General features: G+C 48.9%; 1 protein-coding gene across 1 annotated transcript; it reads right to left on the reverse strand.

The window, feature by feature from the left end:
* Window positions 1–643: 643 nt before the first annotated feature.
* On the reverse strand, window positions 644–10,762 carry LOC135804956 (tyrosine-protein kinase SRK2-like). Its single transcript, XM_065318939.1, has 5 exons — window positions 9,938–10,762; window positions 6,478–6,622; window positions 4,295–4,513; window positions 3,719–4,018; window positions 644–2,736 (listed from the first exon to the last, which is right to left on the reverse strand). Exons 1-5 carry the CDS (start codon window positions 10,327–10,329, stop codon window positions 2,245–2,247), a joined length of 1,548 nt encoding a protein of 515 aa, XP_065175011.1. The 5' UTR covers window positions 10,330–10,762; the 3' UTR covers window positions 644–2,244.
* Between the last annotated feature and the right edge of the window lie 11,667 nt (window positions 10,763–22,429).

Genomic DNA, 22,429 nt, shown 5'->3' on the forward strand with positions numbered 1-22,429 from the left:
AATGTGCAATTTTCTGTTGTCCACACTGGCTTATCTTCAGGGTCCATACTGTGATACTAATATTAAAGCCATGCAATACAAGGAAATGAGAAGTGAGGGTGAATATAGCCACGGAAAAGAATTATTTAAAAAAATTCACATGCCGTGATGTGATCCTACACACTAACACCCAAAGTGCAGGGGGGGGGGGGGGATCTACATTTACATGGCACTGTACAATGTCATACTACTTGATGGTAAGTCCCCGACTCCCCGGTACACCCGCACAAACTGCCCCCCCCCCACCCCCCCGATCCCATTGGCTTCCGCAGCAAAATTAGACATTGTCCTGCTCTTGAAAACGGAATGTTCTGCTGTTCATTCTGCGGCAACCATTGCATATTAGGGGGCATGCATGGTATTACTATTATGGGCATGACAATGGTTCAAGCGCTGCACAATTACACCCGTGTACATGTACCACAAACCCACGGTGCCCATGCATGAATGTCTAAGTACTAGAACAGTAGTTGAAATTCTGTGGCAAAAAAAACTAAAACGGTCCGGGAGGTCCTTCTGATGGCGCGTATGCACACACACACACACACACACACACACACACACACACACACACACACAACTTCAAACGCAGAAGGCAGAGAAGTCGATAATCAACCTTGAACAGGATGGAAATTCTCACTGTGGTGCGGACACTGACAAAAACAGAACATTGGGAAACAATGACAACCACGGCAGCTCCACGCATGGCACACTTTTTTGAAAGAATCCAAGACAGAGTTACTGCCAGCAGAAGCAAGCCGTGGCCGTGGTGCATGAGCATGCATGCAATAATAATTATTCCTAAATCAGTCTTGAGCTTCTCTAGTTGTCTAGTCGGGTGTCAAAAAGGGAGGCATTGATTTAATAATTATCACGGGAGAAAATCTGCTGCTGGCAAAGAGAGTAGAGGGAGGGGGGGGGGGAGAGAGAGAGAGAGAGAGAGAGAGAGAGAGAGAGAGAGAGAGAGAGAGAGAGAGAGAGAGAGAGAGAGAGAGAGAGAGAGAGAGAGAGAGAGAGAGAGAGAGACAGATAGACAGGCAGACAGAGGCACACACAGACAGACAGAGACACACACACAGAGACAGAGAGAAGCGATCGTTTTTACATTCTATATCGGTTTAAAACCAGAGTTGGGAGAGGTACCGATGCATAGAAACACGCATCAGAAGTGAAAGCACCGAGACAGTTTCACAACCAAGGTACTTCAAAGTACAGCTGCATGTTGCTACAAATATTGTCCAACCGAGCATACTATTACACTTTTTAAAAAAAGAACGGTAATTTTATCTGTTGAGACGGGCAAAATACTAAACTGAGACAGGCATGCCTGCCAACTATGGTGAAGGACAGAAGCAGTGAGTGAAATATGTTTTATGAAAGTAGAAGAAAATAGAGCTCTCCTACTGCGGCAATATATAGATAAAGAAGAAAGAACGAGAATTACGGTTTGCTCAGCCTGACCTGCTGAGCGGGCAGGGTGCTGCGGCCGGTGTCCAACACTGAACAGTGTGTCCACCACAAACTCAGTCAATCACGCATCACTGATCACGGATGCACTCATCTCTCTCTCTCTAGATAAAGCAACTAACGATCTACTAACAGCCAGTCGGTGGCAGCAAGACATATGTGTTACATTGGTCATGTACGAAGAGGCCAACGGTCACACAAACAGACACGGCCCTGCCAGAAGCACTCTACACAGACGAGCGCGACGGAAAGACGAAGAAAAGAGCGAGAGCAAAAATAATAACACAGAAGGCATGTGCCGCGTCGCGTAAAGCTGCAGCATGCTCGGCTGGCCCGGCATGTGTTAGATCCATTGATGCTAAGCCGAACAGCGACTGTCATTTGAACGGTTGAAGAAGGGGGGGGGGGGGATGTCATGATGTACTGTTTATGTCAAGTCACTGAGGATATGCAGCATAAGTAGCAGCACGAGCAGCAACAGCAGTTGGCAGAAATTGCTAGTGCCATTGCCAATGGTGAACGAGCGGATATGCAGGGGATAGATAGACTAAGTTAAGAATTGCTAGAGAAAAGGCGTTGTCAGGTGGACGGGTGACTGTAACAACCAACAGCCTGTACTTGCAAAGCAAGACCACCAAGCCAGAAATAACCTGTTAGGCACTAACTGATGATGTCGATGGGGGCAGCACACTGGACCCCTGAAGAACGTACTAGGGAAAGAGAAGCACCCGCTCACCTTTACGGCGCCTCGCGGTAACCATTGTCGTCGTTGTCGGTGAAGAAGTCTTCCAGTCGCCACTGCAGGGTCTCAAAGGTTGGCCGCTCGTAGTCGTTTGACTTCCAGCAGTCCATCATGATGTCGTACATCTTCTCCGGGCAGTTAGCCGGTATGGGCATACGGTAGCCTCGCTCTACTTGCGCCAGCACCTCGGGATTGGTCATGCCCGGGTAGGGGATGCGGCCGTACGTGACCAGCTCGGTCAGCAGGACACCGAAAGACCACACGTCCGACTTGATTGTGAACTTGTTGTAGAGCGCCGCCTCGGGAGCGGTCCACTTGATCGGGAACTTGGCACCAGTGTGAGCGACGTACGTGTCCTCGTTGATAAGACGTGCTAGACCGAAATCGGCAACCTTGCAAACTAAGTTCTCACCCACCAGAATGTTTCTTGCAGCCAAGTCTCGGTGAATGTAGTTCTGTGCCTCCAGATATGCCATTCCTGCAGCAACCTGTATTGTACGGTCAGTGCAAACACACACAAGGAAATGGGGGAGAAGAGCAAGAACCGAGACAGACGCTGACTTTACTGCAATGAAACGGTGCCCACCATGCACAATATACCCGTCTTTACCCGCACCCCTTCGGACAAGGGCGTGCACAGATTCGTGTGAGAAGCACACAGGTGAATATACCACATCCGTACGTTGCCACATGCGTTGATGATCATCAACATTTCAAAACATTTACCATGATACGATTGACTCACATGCGGTTTTAACATTTCAACTGCAGCTGCTGCATAGCTGCTGCATAGCTGCTGCATAGCTGCTGCATAGCTGTTGCATAGCTGCTGCATAGCTGGTCAGTAATAGTACAGTTAGTCACAGCTGGACAGCCACTACAGTGCTGTCAGTCGCCGAAAAACTGGCGGTCAGACCCGTAGCCTAAACCGTTCTTATTTTCAATGGCGTGCTGTTCTTGGTGAAACTCTAGGCTGTTTGTTCTTTGGCGCTCCGTTCTTCGGCGCCTGGCAGTACTGCACCGTACACTGCTCTAACGAACCTTCAGCACAGTGCTAGCGCACACGCACTTCCCTTGCTTCAACAGGCCATGTGTTCATGGACGAAGTGCGGATACTAGTCGCCATGGTACAGATGAGATTAGAGAAGGTGTACGCGTGCTGTACTTCAAATATCCCGTGAGAAAAACGTGCTCCCTCCCATCCCCACCCCAATCCATAAACGCATGAAGACACGCCCACGCGCGCGCGCGCACACACACACACACACACACACACACACACTACTGCCACCATCAACCACGACACAACCACAGCGACCACCAGCACTGCAGCTGGGCGCATGTTGCTAGTAACCATTAAACCCGGCATTGCACTAGTAGCACTCAACATGGTTAGACACACAGTGACACCGACAGTGGGTACCAGTGCCAGCAGCAGCAGCAGCATCATCAGTGGTGGTGGCTGCTTACCTGCGCGGCCATATCGATGAGCTGCTTCATGTCCAGCGTGTGCCCATCGCCGTGCAGGTAGTCGAGGAGTGAGCCGTGCTTCATCAGCTCCGTGATGATCATGATCGGCTCCTGGACGGTGCACACCGCGTACAGCTGGATGAGCTTGGGGTGGCGCAGGCGCTTCATGAGCTGAGCCTCCTCCAGGAAGGCCTGCGCGCTCATCGTGCCCGGCTTCAGTGTCTTGATGGCCACCGGTGTTGTGTTGTTCCACAGGCCTTCCCACACCTCGCCAAACTGACCGGCGCCAAGTTTCTTCACCTGGAACAACACACCAAGTGGAGAGTACGTGTGTTCAGATTACAGCAACGCATGGCTTTCGAGATTGCATGCACAATATCAAACTGACACGCATTAGCACTAAGAGCATCCCTGCAGCACTGGTACATACTTGTGTGAGGTGCAGGATTGCCATATCAACAATTTATCCTGCTTTCCAATACAAAAAAATCTGAACCCAAACCAAGATTATCCTGGCTCTGATCACTCAGACAAGGCAATGTTGCACAATGCTTCTGGGTGACATTGCATGCATACCTTGCGGACAGACTCTCTTGGGATTTCCCATTGATCTTGTACGTTGGCAGCCAGACCTGCTGTCTGCGGGAGTTCCGCTCGCTTGCATGGATGCCGTAGGTTGACGCAGAGACCATCAGAGTCGCCCATGTAGTGTTCCACCAGTGAGAGCACATCGGGGAACGTCGATCTCCGGGCAATATAGAAACCACCAGTGTCGAGCTTCCGTAATCGGTAATGCTGCAGGGCGGGAAAGGAGAAAGAAAAATTCCATGCAAATAAATAATTATCAAAGGAGAGATACTGTGATGTAAGAGATTTGGAAATTCTTCAAAAAGAATCATTCCGTGCATGTTGATCGAATTTTGCATTTGCACAGAAACTCATCATGTTGATGCAGTGAGCTAAGAGAGAGAGAGAGTGGGTCATGTTGATCAGGCAGTGAGCTAAGAGAGAGAGAGAGAGAGAGTGGGTCACTTGCACAGATACGTAGCACTGCAGGAGAAACCGTGCAGCGTGTTATCAAACATTCCAACTGGCTGGAAAAGGAAGTCGAGGACACCGCATCTGTGCAGTCGAGGACACATCCGTGCCCTGCACTCCTGGCCCGGCTGTCCATTTCGGCTGGATGCCAACTGTTTCCACATGTTGCAACTGCTCCAGGGTACATGTATTTATAATTTAAATTGTAGCTTGCAGGACACTGGTCTTGCAGGACACTGGTCTTGCAGGAAGGACAATCGCACACGGCATACGTTGGAAAAGGTCCTTTACTATGCTGTTTCTGGACACAGTGCCTGTTCATGAATGACATCACACGCCATGTCATGCTAATTTCTCAAACTCATACAATAACATGTATTCGCAAGCACTAGTCCGCCCGGCACCAGCCATGACCAAAGCTAGTGGCTAGCAGGTAATCATAATCATGGTTCTAGCCAGGTCAAAATAGATGGTTGGGGGGGGGGGGCAGGGGAAACAGTTACAACGTAACCCATTTTCCAAAAGTGTACAGCCATACACTGTACTAAATGCAACGTACGGGAGCGAATCCCCGACTTCACCCCAGACAAGTATGCCTTTATGACCCCTCTGTTAGTGTGTGTGTGTGTGGGGGGGGGGGGGGGGGAGCGCCACATTTTCACAGGGGGTTGGCACTCAATCAGAGTAGTGGGGGGGGGGGGGCTCTCTGCGTCCAGCCCTATGACCTGTCCCATGGTTGTATAATGGCATTAGCTTCGGCAATGATCAGCATAATACCATGCCCGTAGATATTTCTGAGTTGTGTTCTTCAAGTTTCAAGCTATTGGTCGCTGGATTTGAGCATTGAGAGGTGTCTTGCCTCTTGAGCGCGGTGGTGCCGCAATATGCTACAACTGTAAACGTCCGTAATCAAGTATCGATGCGGTTCACACATGCAACACGTAGCGTGTCCATGGACATGTGCATGCTATGGCATGAACAGGAGAAATATCACTTCTCCATTACACGCAAGTCAGGTCCGAAAGCTAGTTCGTGCCGGAAAGTTAGTACCCCGTTTGAAAGTTCGTACGGGTGTGACCACTAAATTTGAAAGTAAGCACATACTTATTTATGGTATAGGATGTTTACTTCAAATTAGGGCTGAGTCGGGTAGCATTTTCTTCGGGTTTCGGGTCCAGGTAGTTTTCCACGGGCAGCACGGGTACCCGATCGGGTAATGTTTCCATGGTAAGACCACAATGCACCCCGGCCCCTTCCCTTACACACTGCGTGAGTTATGTGTACACGTGCACTGTAGACCTCTCTCTCTCTCTCTCTCTCTCTCTCTCTCTCTCTCTCTCTCTCTCTCTCTCTCTCTCTCTCTCTCTCTCTCTCTCTCTCTCTCTTTCTACATGTCATCTGTGACTTCGGGTTTTCGGGTACGATTCAGTACCCGTCTACCCGAGGTCCTCACGGGTAGCACGGGTACCCGACTACCCGTGCACACCACTACTTCAAATAGCTGGTCGAATGTGCTGCTCAACGTTTCTACGCCCTCAGTGCCCCCCCTTCCCCCGTTGACCCGGACAGAGAAAGCATATGTTTCGATATTACTTGCCATAAGTGCCTATGAGTAACATCATCCAGCCCCCAAATACAGCTGAAACTCTCTCAAGACATCCATGTGCGTTCCAAGGAAGCCCGACTACTAATCGGGACTGGTCAAAAGAGAAATTGCATACCTTCACAGTGTCTCCATCTCGGACTGATAGTGAGAAGTCTCCAGGCTTAGACTCACTTTCACGAATCAAGAACGCACCATGCTCGTTGATGGGCAATAGCAGCATCTTCTCGGTATCAATTCTCCGCACTGGACCAAAGAACCAACTGAAACAGATAGACGAGGAAAAGACATAAAACACCAACAAAACCTCTTAATAAAATTTCGATCACCTGCTTGCATTCGAACTTACATTGATCGTAAGTTGGGCACTGCATTTTAAACTTGAATCCTCACACGTTTTGGAGTTCTTGCACTATTGTTCGAGAAAGAGCATTTATAGCCAATCATTGACAAATGGCAAGTACAGTCACATATCCGTGTCCGAGTATGTACAAGGTACACACTCGCACGTTATCCAGCTCCAGGCTGAACCCCCTGCATTGTTGGCGGTGCAATAAACGCGTCCACAATACGTACAGCAAAGTTACTCTTGCACACCTGATGTTTTACAATACAGTCAATTACTAACGGGTAGGAGACCTCACTGTCACCCTCGGGCAAGCTCAGGGGGCAGTCTCTATATTTTATCGTGCCAATTTCAACACAGAAATAGTGACAGACCCGCTAATACCATGCTCTAATTAGTAATCACGCCAGCCACGAGCCCGGCCGGACAACACCACACATACTGCTATGTGTTCACTCAGCACGTCATGTAGAGAGGTTAAGACATGTGCAGCATACGTGTACGTGCCAGGCGAGCATGTGCGTGGGGCGAAAAACAACAACAGCACAATGTCCAGCTACACAAGGTACGGCAGTCCACACCACACACGTGCACTACCTCACTCACAGAATGATTGATCTGGGTGCACTAGAGTGAAATACTTCCGTCTTATACATCTGCGAAACTTCCTAAGCTGGTTGCGTTTCTCAACACAATTGTATAGCCGGTGGTAACGCGGACGTGCAAACTTTACTTTTTTTATACATCTGCTGCTCAACAGAAAGCAGCCGTGATCTCAGGGAAACAAATTCTGAAACATATACCGTAGTATCTTGACGTGTTGCCACCTGAATTAGAAGATTTGTGAGCTCATGCCCATAAAGAGTGCTTGTCACCTTCTCTACCATCATCCATTTTTACGCACAAGCAGTAAAGTGAATTTCCATGTCTTTACAATCAGTCGTAGGGTTCCCCCATACGGAGCAGCTAATATCTGCACGTCCAAGTCGGAGAGACAACTAACTTTCCCCGCTATCAAACACATTCCAACCATGATGGCAGAATGCAAAAATAGCCCAAAACAATCAATACATTTACGTACAGTGTAAGTCAGTACAGTAGTCATGGTAGTCACTAGTGCTCAGTACTAGTGACTACAGTAGTACTATTAGCTATGTGAGTGGGTTGATTCATCATCATTGCATGGGATTGGCAGTTCTGATTATGTCTGGCCGTACCAGGGTAGGGGTCCGGCACCATCAGTTTAGGTTGCAAGTCCACAACGCACAAGTGGCTACTTTGCTCTGCCCTTCCCAACTCAAATTCACATTATGACTGAACCAAGCGCAGAGTGGGAGAACACCAAAACATTACTACTAGTACTGACTGTGCAACACTGTACATCAGTTCACTGCCATGCCAGTGCTGCGGGCAAGGATATGATCTTTCATGGAGTGTTTAGTAACTTTAGTTACTGATAGTGTGGGTCGTGACCTCAGCTGACCTGGACGCGAAAGTGCATTAAATTTTATCACTATTACAACATAATTAGTTACTGTCAGGAGTACACAGTGTGACTGTGAACTACACCAATCGCCACGGAGTAAAATCATGCTACAGCACAGACAGTAGCAATGACCTGGACCTCTTCTCGCTCTGGCAGTCTCTCACTGACTGAGTCCTGATCTCAGAACGCTACAGAACAGAACACTCCTCAGTGTTCCTGAAACTACAGTCTACAATGTATCAAACATTTTTATGACACACGTGTGCAGGTATCAGCATGGCAGAGCCTATTTACAGCGGAGAGCACATCCGTTTGAGACGGAACTATGTACTTCTAAAATAGTCGCGACTTTTAGCAGTAAATAATATGAATCACGCGAACGTTACTAGTACGTCAAAAGAATACCGAAAGGCTTATCACTCCGCTACTGGAACGCACATATTGTGCACAACATTCCAAGAACTTCACGACTACACTACAATGTCAGCGGGGACACGGTCGGTGACACAGAACTCTGAACCCGTTGAAGAGCAACGAATCGACCACGAAAACGAGAGCGAGATTTCAGTCCCGTTCATTGCGGAAAGGGCGCCCAGAGCTAGCAGAGGCCACCGAACACCGTCAGTCGCACTCAGTTCTCCCAATCTGCCCAAAGAGATTCGGTGATGACTGATAACGATACTGTATCATACTACTAGGAAGCTGCAGCTGGTGCCAGTGATGGCGCTATGGTAGTATGTAGCACTGGTGGCTGCTCACAACTACACAAGGTTTTGGCCTCTTCCTTGCTACGCTACGCTCGTACCCGAGTGTGGTGTTCCGACGGACAAAAACGTGACACAAGCCGAGCGGCCAACACAAGTACTAGCTGCAGCAACAGACGCACTTCCTCAACCTCCACCTCCACGGCACTAGTACTAATGTTCCAATGATTATCTGCAGCGCAGTAGATCGACTACAGCATAGAAACAAGAGCAGCCTGCTTGTACTACCAACACCAACACCCCTGCACCGAGTTTCCCAAACAAGTGATCGTCTCATCGTTCGCTAGCCTGACAGTAGTGCATCTCCATCGACCTGGAAAGGTGCAAGAAAAACGCTATCTAATCACAAAAATTAATAATGGTGTAAGAGGATACAACACTTTGTGAGGCATCTTTGGAGATTTGGAAGATCTCCCTCTAAAACCCTAAGAAGGGTACGTGTAAATGGATGAAGCAGCAAAAGTTGCTGTCGAATAAATCGCCATGATCGCATGCAGCTGCGCTGAGCTGCATCGCTACGGCCACACATATGAGACGGAAGGAAGAGCAATTCGATCGCCAAGGGAACGTGTGAACTCTTGTAGCATACGCATCTACATCTGCAGCGGTAGCAGGCGCAGTGCGAATCGGATACTGGCAGTGATTTCGCAGGCCATGCCCCGTCCCGACTAGAGAGGAGGACACTACCCCGTAACTGTTGGTTCAACACCAGCATAAACTACGAGGTAAATTTACAATGAAGAAAGACAATCATCTCTCTGGGACAAATCGCGCATGAAAATGATCATCAGGACCATCGACAACCTACCAAAAAACATTCATTCTTGTAAGACACCACCCATTGTCCCAAGATACACGGAGCAACGCGTAGGCGCGAGAATAAACGCAGTAGATCTACGTTTTACATTCGCTAACAATTCTCCTATTCTTCTATCCATCACAGGGGCAACGGGGGAAAGGGGAAACAGACACAATATCTTACTCATGTGCGTCAAGACTTTTGACCTCGGCCACGAAGTTGTTTGGAACATAACCCTCTTGCTGTGATGTGCGCGATCGTGCACGCCACCAATCTCCACAAGTATCATCAATAATCTCCAAAATCTCTCCTTTCTTGAAAGACAGATCCTCTTCGGTTCTCGCGTCGTAGTCGTATTTCGCAACGAACAACTTGGCACCAGGCATCATCCCGCCACTAGAGGCCTGCTGAGGCTGCTCAGGCGCCTGGTGCATTGTGCCCGTTACTGGTTGCTGCGGTATGCTGGTCCGCACGTCCGTTCCATTGCCAATGTCGGTGGCGGCCGTATTGCCCGTGTAGGGCTGTTTACTGACGCCATTATCAGCACTGCCCGATTTTGAGCCACAGCAACCCATCGCTACACGATTGCTGGTAGAAGCGAACTGTAAAGATGTGCTACACGTTAGCAGTGTCCAGAACGGGTCAAACAGTGCTTGCTACCATGGGAAAGGCGCGCTGATGCCGCACCAAATCCACTCAAACTATTCGGCGATTCCTCACACAGGACGACAAACTCTCTCTTTCTACTGTCTGTGTGCACACGCATACGCACAATGCGCGTAAGGCAACATCTAAGTGAGCAGAATCGAAAAGCTACGCCTCACGTGTGATCAAATCGCCAGCACCGTCACCGCCGCAGAAAGAGAAGCGCGCGAGATGCTCGGGTCCAGTAGCAACTCGTCCTCTTCTTCTTTCCCCCTCTCTCTCTCTTGGCGGCAGCAACGAGCCGAGTACACCACGACACAATTTCACAAAAAAATTCCTGTACCGCTTTGCAACTGGCTTGGCTCAAGCGGATCACGCAAGTCGCAAGGTCACCGGCTGTGCGACTGTACTGACTGTGCAGACTGCATGTATGCAGTCCAGTGCAGCTAGCCTTGGCACTGTACTTGGCTACTGCAGTACTGGCACAAAACCAGCAAGGCTGAATGCATACAGGCTGTGGGTAGCCCTACTGACTGTAGTGTAGATCATGGATCATGTAGATCTACATGATTGTAGTATTATTAGACTAGTCTAGACTGTAGACTGTAGTCTGTGTAAGCATGCATGGTTCATACAACGGACGTCGGTTACAAAAAATAGGGATGTTCATGTGGCCGTCTACCATGGTACAGCTGCATGATGTAGCCATTGTAGGCTGAGCTAGCTAGCTAGCTATCTCAGTATCTGTGCCGTAAATCACAGAAACATGACCAGGCGCAATACATAATGTACAAAAGCGATCTCCGCCTCCGGGGACCGGTGTTTTTGTACTGCTGAGCTGGGCGTCCCTGGATCTGAGCTGTAGCCAGTGTAGGCGCTGCATGCATGCGCTGTCAGAGTCTGTGTACGGATAAAAATAAAAGATAAAGAGGACGTTGGGTCTGTACAGCTGAACAGACCCAACGTCCTCTTTATCTGTACAGATCGAGCGAAAATCAGTCACGCTGTCATGTCACCCCACACATTATCTTGGCGTGATCGTGTGACTTTTTTGTACAAATAAAATCAATCAATCACGACTTAGCATGAATTATGGTTGCGCATTGCATGCGCATATATGCAGCTAGCTAGCGAAGACTCTGACTGCACTGACTGACTGTGGCAGTGTGGGAGTTGACAGCCAGTGCCCGTGCCAGGCTTTGCCTTTGCCTTGGTGTGGACCCTGTGTGTGTGGGGGGGGGGGGGGGGGTAGTGTGGATCATGGAGGCACATGCACTGGTGCAGTGGTGGGGTAGCACCGCATATCATAGCATAGGAGCGCTCGAGCATGGAAAGACTAGTAAGTGCACGCTACCGCGTGCTGGAGGGTAACCGTCCCGCGGCCGCGTGATAATCATGAACCGAAAATGGGGGAAGTATACCCTATTAAAAGTAAAATCACTAATTGCACTTCACCAGTTGTAGTCTTCTGGGTGCTGAGTCGAATGGTCTTGGTCCGAGGAAGCTTTGATTTTGATTGATTGATTTTTATTTCACGGATCCTCCAGAGGCAAATAGATGCCTATCGAAGGGAGTCTCCTATATAAGTATGGAAAATGAGAAAGTATGTTCGTAAGGGAGAAGAGGTAGAAGATACATTAGAATATAGAGTGCAGAAGAAGTAAATTCAGTACTTCGGGTAGTACATTGCATGCTAATCATAATGAGAATTAGAAAAGCAGCATTGCGGACTACTATAACTGACATATACACAAACTATTGAAACTATCATAGATGTGGTTAGCCTAGACACAAAAGTCAGGAATACCTTTCAAAGAAAACATAGATTGCGAATGATACCGACGAACAGCAATACTAAATTTCGCTGTTGTAGAGAGTGAACGAATATCTTCAGGAAGTTTATTCCAGGCAACACTCAAAGAAAAAAGGGTTGATTTACGAAAGAAGGTGCCAGCTTTAGGAAGAATTATGGATGAAGGGTGACGACTGCTTTGGGAAGAGGGTAGCTGGAAGTGAGACAACAAGGAGGGGTATTGGGAGAATACATGGTGGAAATAGACAAGGCCAAGAATCTGCCGTCGCCATGCTAACGATTCCCAAGAGGACAGAACATTGAGGTCTTCTTTGGAAGTCGTCCAGTCAGGCCGACGCTTGAGTTTACTATTTAAGTATGCTCTAGCAGCAGTAGCCTGCAGTTTATCAAGGGTTGTGGACATGGTGGCTGAAACGGAAAACATCCAAACGGGAACAGCATATTCAAGGAGGGGACGAACATAACATTTATACAAAAGATTCACAGCAGGAAAAGGAAGGAAGTTGGACATGTGGTTTAAAAGAAAAACCCGACCTCGAAATTTGCTGGTAATGTGTTGAATATGGGGGGACAGATTGAGTGAAGGAGTGAGGATGATGCCCAGATGGCGGTGGGAAGAGGGCTGGGTCAGTAACGTACCGGCCATGGTGACGGTCCTGGGATCAGGTGGGTTTGATTTAGGTCTGCAAAAGGGAACATGGACACATTTGTTAGCATTGAAAACTGCTTCAGCTTTATGGGACCAGTTCACACATCTATCAAGGTCTAGTTGCAGGGAGGCAGTGTGCGCGGCGGGTACGACAGTAGGCGGAGAAACGCAGACCATGTTGGAATCATCCGCAAACAGAGTCAGATCGCTGGATTGGGGAATGCTGGGAAGGGAGTTGATAGAAAGGTTGAATAATAATAATAATAATATCTTTATTAGGATGACCCAGAGGCTTGTCGCCTATCAAGGGGTTCACCGCTTTGAAGGATGTACATGTACACGTATGAGCTAAAGTGAAAGTACATGTAGTGAAAAGTTGTGCAGCGGGAATGCGTTGGGGAGCACACGGGGGGGGGGGGGGTTATGTACATGGCGTAGGCATACCGGAGAGCAAAGCACTATGTTTGCAAGTGAGTTTGCGAAGCTCATTCTTGAAAACAATAATGGATGGTTCTGCAGTTAGTCTTGGTGGGAGGCAGTTCCATAAGAGGGAGGTTTGGAAGAGAAACAACGATTTTGATGTGGTCTTTGCTTTAGGGAGAATAATTTTGTTAGGGCGTCTCGCACTCTGCGTGATATTGAAATGGAATGAAGCTAGGCAACGTCGATACTTGAAAATAAATTTGTGCATGGTAACCAAGCTTAAAAACTGCCTGCGGTAAAGAAGGGATTCAATGTTAGCTTTTTTATTAAGATCCTGCTTGGGTGTATTAAAGTCGATTTGGATTTTGCGTTTCCTAAGGTAGGATCTTGCAAACCTGGCCTGGACTCTATCCAGCTCACTCAAGTCGCTTGAACGAAGACGAAATGACCACACTACGACGCTATACTCAATCACAGGTCTAACATAGCACTTGTAGAGGAGCATCATGGCCTGCGGTGTAAGACGATGTGCCATGTGACAAAGTAGGCTTACTCTCTGCTTGAATTTGCGACTGATGTCAAGGTAGTGTTGACGGAAGTTTAGGTCTGCACTGAAGCGAACTCCCAGATGTTTGAGGATAATAGAGGGCCTAGGTGGGAGCCTTGTGGCACACCAGCGGTGAGCGACATATGGGTTGATAAGGAGGTTCCGACCCGCACAGACATCGATCGGCCTTCCAGGAAGTCCATCAGCCACGCGAATGAGTCAGGTGCACACCAACCGGACAGACATGAGGCTAGGAGGCGATGGCTGGTACGATCAAATGCCTTCGAGAAATCGAGAAAGACGGCATCACACTGGGCCCGGTTATCAAATGCAGAGCTGACAGTTGATGTGATATGCACAAGTTGGTCAACCGTGCTTCGGTGGTGGCGAAACCCGAACTGTTTCGGCGACAGTAGTTTGTGTTTCGCTACAAACGCGTACACCTGGCGGCTGATTAACGCTTCGTAGCATTTTGCCACACCATTCAGCAGAGATATCGGCCGGTAGTTAGCAGGGTCATTGCGACTTCCCTTACCCTTGTAAATTGGGGTAACGATTGCAACTTTCCACTCAAGGGGTTGGGATCGGTAAGTGGTGCAGCGGTTAAAGAGAGCAGTGAGGGATTGGGCGAGCACTTCTGCTGTCTCTCGTAGGATCCTGTTAGGAAGACTGCCAGCTGTAGACTTTCGCACACTTAGGGTCGACAGTGCCTTGAATACTTCCACGATAGACAGAGGGCGGATGGCAAATGTTTCCGAAGAAGAAGGCATGGCGAGATCACGATGATCTGCATCCGACGACGGTGTAGCTTGACTATTCTTGGCGAACTGTTGACAGAAGATGTTCGCTTTCTCAGGGTCGGTAACCGCTAAGGTATCGACTCCTTGTATATCAGGTATAGCGGTGTGAGGACAATTGATGTGGCACATTTTCTTGACTCTCTTCCACCAGTCATAAGATCCTCGATCTGCATGAAGGCCTTCTGACATCTGGTCGTAGAAGTGACGTTTAGCTTTACGGATGGCAGCGACGAGGCAGTTCCTTGAAATGCGATAAGCAGCCCAGCACTCAGGGGTATTGACACGTTTTGCTGCAGCAAATAGTCGATCTCGACGTTGACGGAGGCGATGGTGCACAGAGGTGAACCAAGGCTTTCCATAACGATTTGTTCGTTTTCGAACCTTCGGAACAAAAGATAATATGGCTGTGTCAACTAGTGTTCGCCAGGAGACCCATGCTTCATCTGTACTACTGGCTTCTTGTACAGCAGCGAGAAGAGGGAGGCTCCAAAGGTGGTTATTAAGTGCGGGCCAGTCTGTGGCTGCATAGTTGTTCACGAGCAAATCAGAGTGCACTGGTTGCTGGGAACGAGTCTGTATTGCGAGATCAAATACCACAGGACAGTGATCAGAAACAGGGGGGAGTGTGGTGAGGTTGTGGATGAGGAATGGTTGGTTACAAAGAACAAGGTCAAGGAGAGAAGAGCTCTGACCTGCGGCAAGCTGCGACGCTCCCTTCCTACTTGAATCCCAATCGAACTCGCGCACTTCCACCGAAACTGGGTGACTGCGCCCTACTAGATGGGGATTTGTATGCAAAATCTCACTAAAAGCGCCATTTCGTTCTTATATACACGGATGACCGCGATTGGCCCATATGTTGTAGTCTTTTGGACGCTGAGTCGACTGGTTTTGGTCCGAAAAGGCTGCGATGCAGCGTTCCTCCTTTATTCCCAATCGAACATGGTTGAACAAGCGGTCACGTGCTCCTGGGTGGCCAAATCACCTGGTCACCGCGCCAGCAGGTGACAACTTTCACACCAAGGTTCAACTCGAGTTCAACTCTACATATTGTAGTGACAGGACTGCACCCAAAAAAGGTCAAACAGGCTAGTAAGTAATAGTTGTATACCCTACAGGCACGGTGACCAAGTGACTGGTGTACGCAGGAGCACGTGACCACTTGTTCAACCATGTTCGATTGGGAATAAAGGAGGAACGCTGCATCGCAGCCTTTTCGGACCAAAACCAGTCGACTCAGCGTCCAAACGACTACAACATATGGGCCAATGGCGGTCATCCGTGCTTTTATAAGAACGAAATGGCGCTTTTAGTGACATTTTGCATACAATCCCCCATCTAGTAGGGCGCAGTCACCCAGTTTCGGTGGAAGTGCGCGAGTTCGATTGGGATTCAAGTAGGAAGGGAGCGTCGCAGCTTCCTCGGACCAAGACCATTCCACTCAGCACCCAGAAGACTACAACTGGTGAACATTTGATTTTAGGGTATACTTCCCCTTTAATTGCGCGACGCGGCTCCGTCGGCCGACTCCGAGTCACACACATGTCAGTCTACTGTCTAGCCTCTACACTACAAGTACAAGACTTAGTCTACTCCAGACTGTCCAGTCCAGAGCTGCCTGAGACACAGGGAGAGGGCTTAGGAGGAATATACAATCATAATATAAGTGGATTCTCTTCCACTTCTCCTTCCCTCCACAGTCATATCACACTTCCTAGTCATCTTGGCTTTGCTTCGATTTCACCTGTATACATGTACATGTACACAGTATACAGTTACTGTACATGTACATGTGTAGAGTGTAGAGCGTTGCTCAATAAAATCCAGTCGCATCACTCAAGTATGCGCCGGGCGTTGCGCAGCCATAGACCTGCGAACACTGGGCTGTGGAATGATGCAAGGCTCTAACTTGAGTGACACCGCGACTGGATACCATTGATCAGTACTGTACTGTGCATGACGGTCCGGCAGTCGGTCGCACCATACCATCCGGCGCATTGGAAAATCGATTACCGGTAAGCATAATTTTAAAACGACATGATCATTCCTTGGGTGCACAGAAGTAGTTAACAATCGCAAAATCATAGCGGCTTACACTGTACGTTGTACACATGTGTACTTGTACATGTACATTGTACCGGGATTTATGCCAAAACTCAGGTGCAAGTTCTCTCACTGCATGTGCCCGGAGCGGCCCGGGACCGCACTGAGGCACCTGCAGCGGACTGTGTAAGTTCTCATAATCATCATGATGGTGTGATAGAGGAGCAGAAGCAAAGAGTCTGAGTGAAAACGTTTAAAAGCAAACCATTCTAAATTCTCGCAATGAGCAAAACTGTAGATAAGTGTCACACGCACAGTAAAAGCTGAGCTGCATCCAGCGGCATGCATACATGTAGGTGGGGAATTACAGACTGGAGCTGTGTCATGTCAGGTAACCCGGTGATTGCAATCTTCCGTTTTTCTATACAATGTGTTTCCGCACATGTCCCCGCGATACAGACACTGTCGTGGCATGCTTCACCTCAGAGCCGCAGCTCAGGTGCTAGTGAATTTGAGCCAGGTACTACATACACGTCACGCGGAAATATCTAGTCAGTTCGTGTATTCTGTTGCCATGCACAGCGCGAGGAGAGCCCTATCACGTAGCCTCCCTGGTGACCCATAATCAGACCGTTGAAACTTACTGTCACTTGGCCCAGATGTTAGGGTAACGCGGCGATCCAGGCTTCTGGAGAGGTATACAATCATGTAATGATCGCCCAGGGCTTGTCTTGCACCTGTCACTTCTGGTTTTGCCATTTTGATCTTCCGATTGGCTCTCCTGGAAGCACCCTGCTTTACCAGCATAGTTATTGTTCAATGCACTCCTTGCATTTTGATTTCACATTATACCATTAGCAGAACACATACCGGTACATGTGTATGCCGCCCACATTTCAAACACGTTAGGATGGGTCGACTCGGCTCTCACTTTGCGTTTGCAATGGATTCCTGGCTTTGACATTGATAAGGAGCAGCACAAGGCTGATAGACATAAGTTATGTGTCAGGCTACCTGCATCGCCGTACAGCAAGCAGACTCTCACAGGCGTCTTCAGCAGAACTAAACTGCGAAGGTTTACTTGTCATCATGTGGCGGTCGAGAGTGTTAACGGCAGCATCGGGCCAGTTGTACAAGTACACCTCATTGCTATCTCCCTGGTGTTGCTCCCAAACGTCAACCACCACCAGGCAAATCCATCAGACAGAAGAGCAGTGTACATGTACGATGTTGCCTTGGATACGTTTGGTGCGAGTACCACCTTATGACTGGCATACAAGTGTGATACTCCCATGCTGCTAGTGAGCCCGTGGCCCGTGGCCTGTGTCTGTGGCCCGGCCCTGGGTGCATCTTCTCGTACCTGTACCACCACACTTATATCCATTACATCCTCCCTTGTTTAATCGAACTAATCGGCTTACCGTAACCATTGTCCACTTGTGTCATCCCTGGTTAAGTGGATAATTTCAGTGCCTTGTGGAAACACCAATGATGGTGGTCGGCCAGCCACACCGGGTCACACTGCCAGTGACACTTTGTTATCACCATTGGTTGTTGATGTGCTGCGGCATGCCCACCAACACTGCACTCAGACTCCATGGTGGGGTGTTTGAAGCAACGGGTTCCGGCAATGTTTCTGGGAACAAACCCTCCTCGTAATGTTGCCCGCGACCGAGCTAAGCATCAATCAAGGTTGAAATCTCCAACCGTATCTCTAGATAATCTCCCTTCTTGAAGGAGAGGGCATCTTCCCCTCTCGCATGATAGTCAGTTCGCGATGAACAGGCTTCCAGCTGCATATTCATGGCTAACCTGATAGTTCCATGGCACTCGGCCGCACACATCTGGTGAGAAGTCATTGGTGACGTATCTGTCCTGTTATGCTATGTGCGACCCAGCCGGCCACTCCTAATCTCCACGTTATGGTGTTGTCAATGATTTGCAGAATCTCTCCTTTCTGGTAGGACGGCTCCGTTAGGACAGCCGAGTCTGTTAGAGTCTGTTAGGGTAGCTCAGAGTTCATCAGTTCTGGACTTATTGGCTGTTGCAATAATGAGAACATACTCAGCGCCAAGTCACATCACCGCCTGTGTGTCAGCTGATGGCTCAGGGGCCTCGCAAAATCTCTATATGTTGTAAATTGTGCACAAGGCGTAGGCATAGTTGCTGGGAACGCAGCCCTTTTTGGGCGCTGTGAAGGACACCACTCTCCACCAATCCTGGCACTTGTCACCAATCATCTCCAAGATGTCCCACCCGCCGTTAGACCCAAGAAAAGAGAGCTGCCGGTCGGGAATTGCTTCATATGAGTACCGGTAACTGTTACTTGCCACCAGTGGCTTGGTGGTACTAGTGGTTGTCCTGGCACCACTGTCCAAGGCGGATGAGAACTTGATATTTGCAGCAGTCCATAAACACTTACAGCCCTGAGCAGCGTTCACGACGCCTAGTCCAAGCTCCGGTCAATTCACCTCCAATATTTCTTCTATTGGCACAAGCCGGAAATCCGAGGTGATACTGTCAATTCGCAAGTTGCAACTGCATGACCAGTACCGTCGCATTTCGCTGATTTTCAGCCCAGCTTTCCTGGCGAATGACTTGTTCCACGCAGGCGAATGCTGGAAAGTCTCGGTGATCTCTTGAGCCTCTTGAATCAGTCTGCCCAGCCGTAGACATCTACTCTAAGTCTTTCCTTCCCGCGGGTCTCCCGAAAGGATTGCAGCATAATTTGCTGTCTGAATTACACTGCCAGTATGATTTGTTGCAAACATTCTTCGAAAGCTACATCAGCAGGAGAGTGGAGATGTACACCGTGCCAAGTCTGGAGGACCGGCGGCAATGTGAATCCAAACGCCACGGCCCTCGGGGCAAGATCAAGAACACAAACACGTAGAACACGCATACATGGACACGCCGCGGCATCTGTTCGACTTAGAGTGCAGTTTGACATGATGTACTAGTAGATCTACGCAACAAAATGTTACTTGTTGCAATCACGGTTATGTACTGATGGCATTAGCCTGGAATAATAATTATGAATGCTCGTCCACCCTGTGCTTGGCTGGTGAGGAATGGCTGCGCTATGATGGGTGATGACGGATGTCATTCGTTGTCAGTCACAGTTGGGCTTGAGGGCGTCCACCACACACACCGTGGCATGGTCTTTACCACGCCTACCATTGTAGCGGCCTGCCATGCCGGCCGTCCAGGTTAGTTGTCAAGGACTCCCATTCACAACGGCCCACTAACTGTAGCCTTACTTGTTACATTGTACTCACTCCGTCAAATCAGTGTTGCCAGTACTGGCACTACAGTACAAGTTATAGGCTGACTGGCTCTGACACTGCCGCTGGTGCTTTGACTGGAGTGTAAGAATGTACTGTACTGTGTGATCAAGTGACAAGACATGACAGTCTTTATGTCATGGCATGAGCATGGGACATTGACTGTGTGTGGAGTCACGGATTCGTGGACAGGAGTTGTGTGCCGGTGCGGTGGTGGTGATTCTTGATGGTGGTGAGTCTCGGAAAGTCGTGGAGTCCGCACTCCGCAGGCAGCCCAGTTTCAACACCACTGCCACTATGTCGAGGAAATGCCAGGGTAAGTCACGCAGTGGGATTGTGTGATGACGGATCATAGTTTCACGCTAGGCAAGGTGGACATGATGGCCAATAGTCTTTAGACTTTACAAATAATTACATACAATTACCGTAGTACTCACGCGATTAAAGGGGAAGTTAAGGCAAAAATTAAGATTTCACCAGTTGTAGTCTTCGGGGTGCTGAGTCGAATGGTCTTGGTCCGAGAAAGCTGAGACGCTCCCTTCCTACTTGAATCCCAATCGAACTCGCGCACTTCCACCGAAACTGGGTGACTGCGCCCTACTAGATGGGGATTTGTATGCAACATGTCACTAAAAGCGCCATTTCGTTCTTATAAAAGTACGGATGACCGCGATTGGCCCATATGTTGTAGTCTTTTGGACGCTGAGTCGACTGGTTTTGGTCCGAAAAGGCTGCGATGCAGCGTTCCTCCTTTATTCCCAATCGAACATGGTTGAACAAGTGGTCACGTGCTCCTGGGTGCACAAATCACCTGGTCACCACGCCAGCAGGCGACAACTTTCACACCAAGGTTCAACTCGAGTGACAGGACTGCACTCAAAAAAGGTCAAACAGGCTAGTAAGTTGTACCCTGCAGGCACGGTGACCAGGTGACATGACTGGTGTATGCAGGAGCACGTGACCGCTTGTTCAACCATGTTCGATTGGGAATAAAGGAGGAACGCTACATCGCAGCCTTTTCGGACCAAAACCAGTTGACTCAGCGTCCAAAAGACTACAACATATGGGCCAATCGCGGTCATCCGTGCTTTTATAAGAACGAAATGGCGCTTTTAGTGACATTTTGCATACAAATCCCCATCTAGTAGGGCGCAGTCACCCAGTTTCGGTGGAAGTGCGCGAGTTCGATTGGGATTCAAGTAGGAAGGGAGCGTCTCAGCTTTCTCGGACCAAGACCATTCGACTCATCACCCCGAAGACTACAACTGGTGAAATTTTAATTTTTGCCTTAACTTCCCCTTTAAGCCTAGTTCACATTCGACGGGACGCGACGTAAGGATCGACGGGAAGCGACGGGACGGTCTGATAGCTGACGGCGTCCAATGTGAACACCAGGAACGGGAACGCAACCGTACTACCGTACAGATCGGGAAGCGACGGGAAGAGTTGGATCGATCCAACTTTTCATACCGTAGACGGGCGTAGACGGGGACGCAAGCGTACAAAACGGCTGCAATTCGAGTGTGAACAGGAGACGGCGTCGTGCGCCGACTGCTCCCGATTCGTACTTGGAAATTTTTAGCATTTCGAACACTGCGCTTCCCTTGATAACTCACAGAATGGCTAGCACGACTTGAGTTGAATTTTAGCAACATAAGATCTCATGTCACTTATTGTATTTAGGGATAGTTCAGAAGCGTGACAGACGAATTATTCTATCATTTCCTGGGGCTATTATTTGAATGCCACAACTTTCAGGGCTACTGTTTTGGTCTTCAGGAAAAACTGGTGTTGTGAACTTGATTCCGCTTCTTTCAAGGAGAAATAATTGAAAAGAAGTCCGAAAAACGAGAAATTAGGTCCGAAAGTCACCCCGGCACGGACCATGCCTTATGACTCGCGCCGTTCGACGTTGAACGTCGCAAGGTCGACGTTGAACGTCGCAAGGACTGCTCCACGTCATGTCGTACGAATCATACAGGATTTTACAGCTCACCCCAGCCCTCCCGACAAGCCCTTAGGTCCCGTACCGTCGGCGTTGCGTCGAATGTGAACTAGGCTTAAGTGCCCTATTCACGGGGCACTGTTTTGTCAAAGTCCATCACAGATGGGGTACTATGCAAGAGAGGGTACTATTTTTCCTTGAATGCTGGTGGCACATTTACGTGATCCAGAAACGGCAACGATAACTGAGATTATGATCCTGAAACCACCACTCAGGCACCAGTTCAACGACATGGACAAGAACATTACCAAAAGAACAGAGAGAGAGAGAGAGAGAGAGAGAGAGAGAGAGAGAGAGAGAGAGAGAGAGAGAGAGAGAGAGAGAGAGAGAGAGAGAGAGAGAGAGAGAGAGAGAGAGAGAGAGAGAGAGGGGAGCGAGAGAGAGAGAGAGACTCGGAGAGAGATAGCTCTAATCGCGCGAGTACGGTATTACCACCGGTAGTATCTAGAGTGCACAAGCCCTTCTA

Source organism: Sycon ciliatum, chromosome 1 (assembly GCF_964019385.1).
Source record: "Sycon ciliatum chromosome 1, ocSycCili1.1, whole genome shotgun sequence".
Classification (NCBI taxonomy): Eukaryota; Metazoa; Porifera; class Calcarea; order Leucosolenida; family Sycettidae; genus Sycon; species Sycon ciliatum.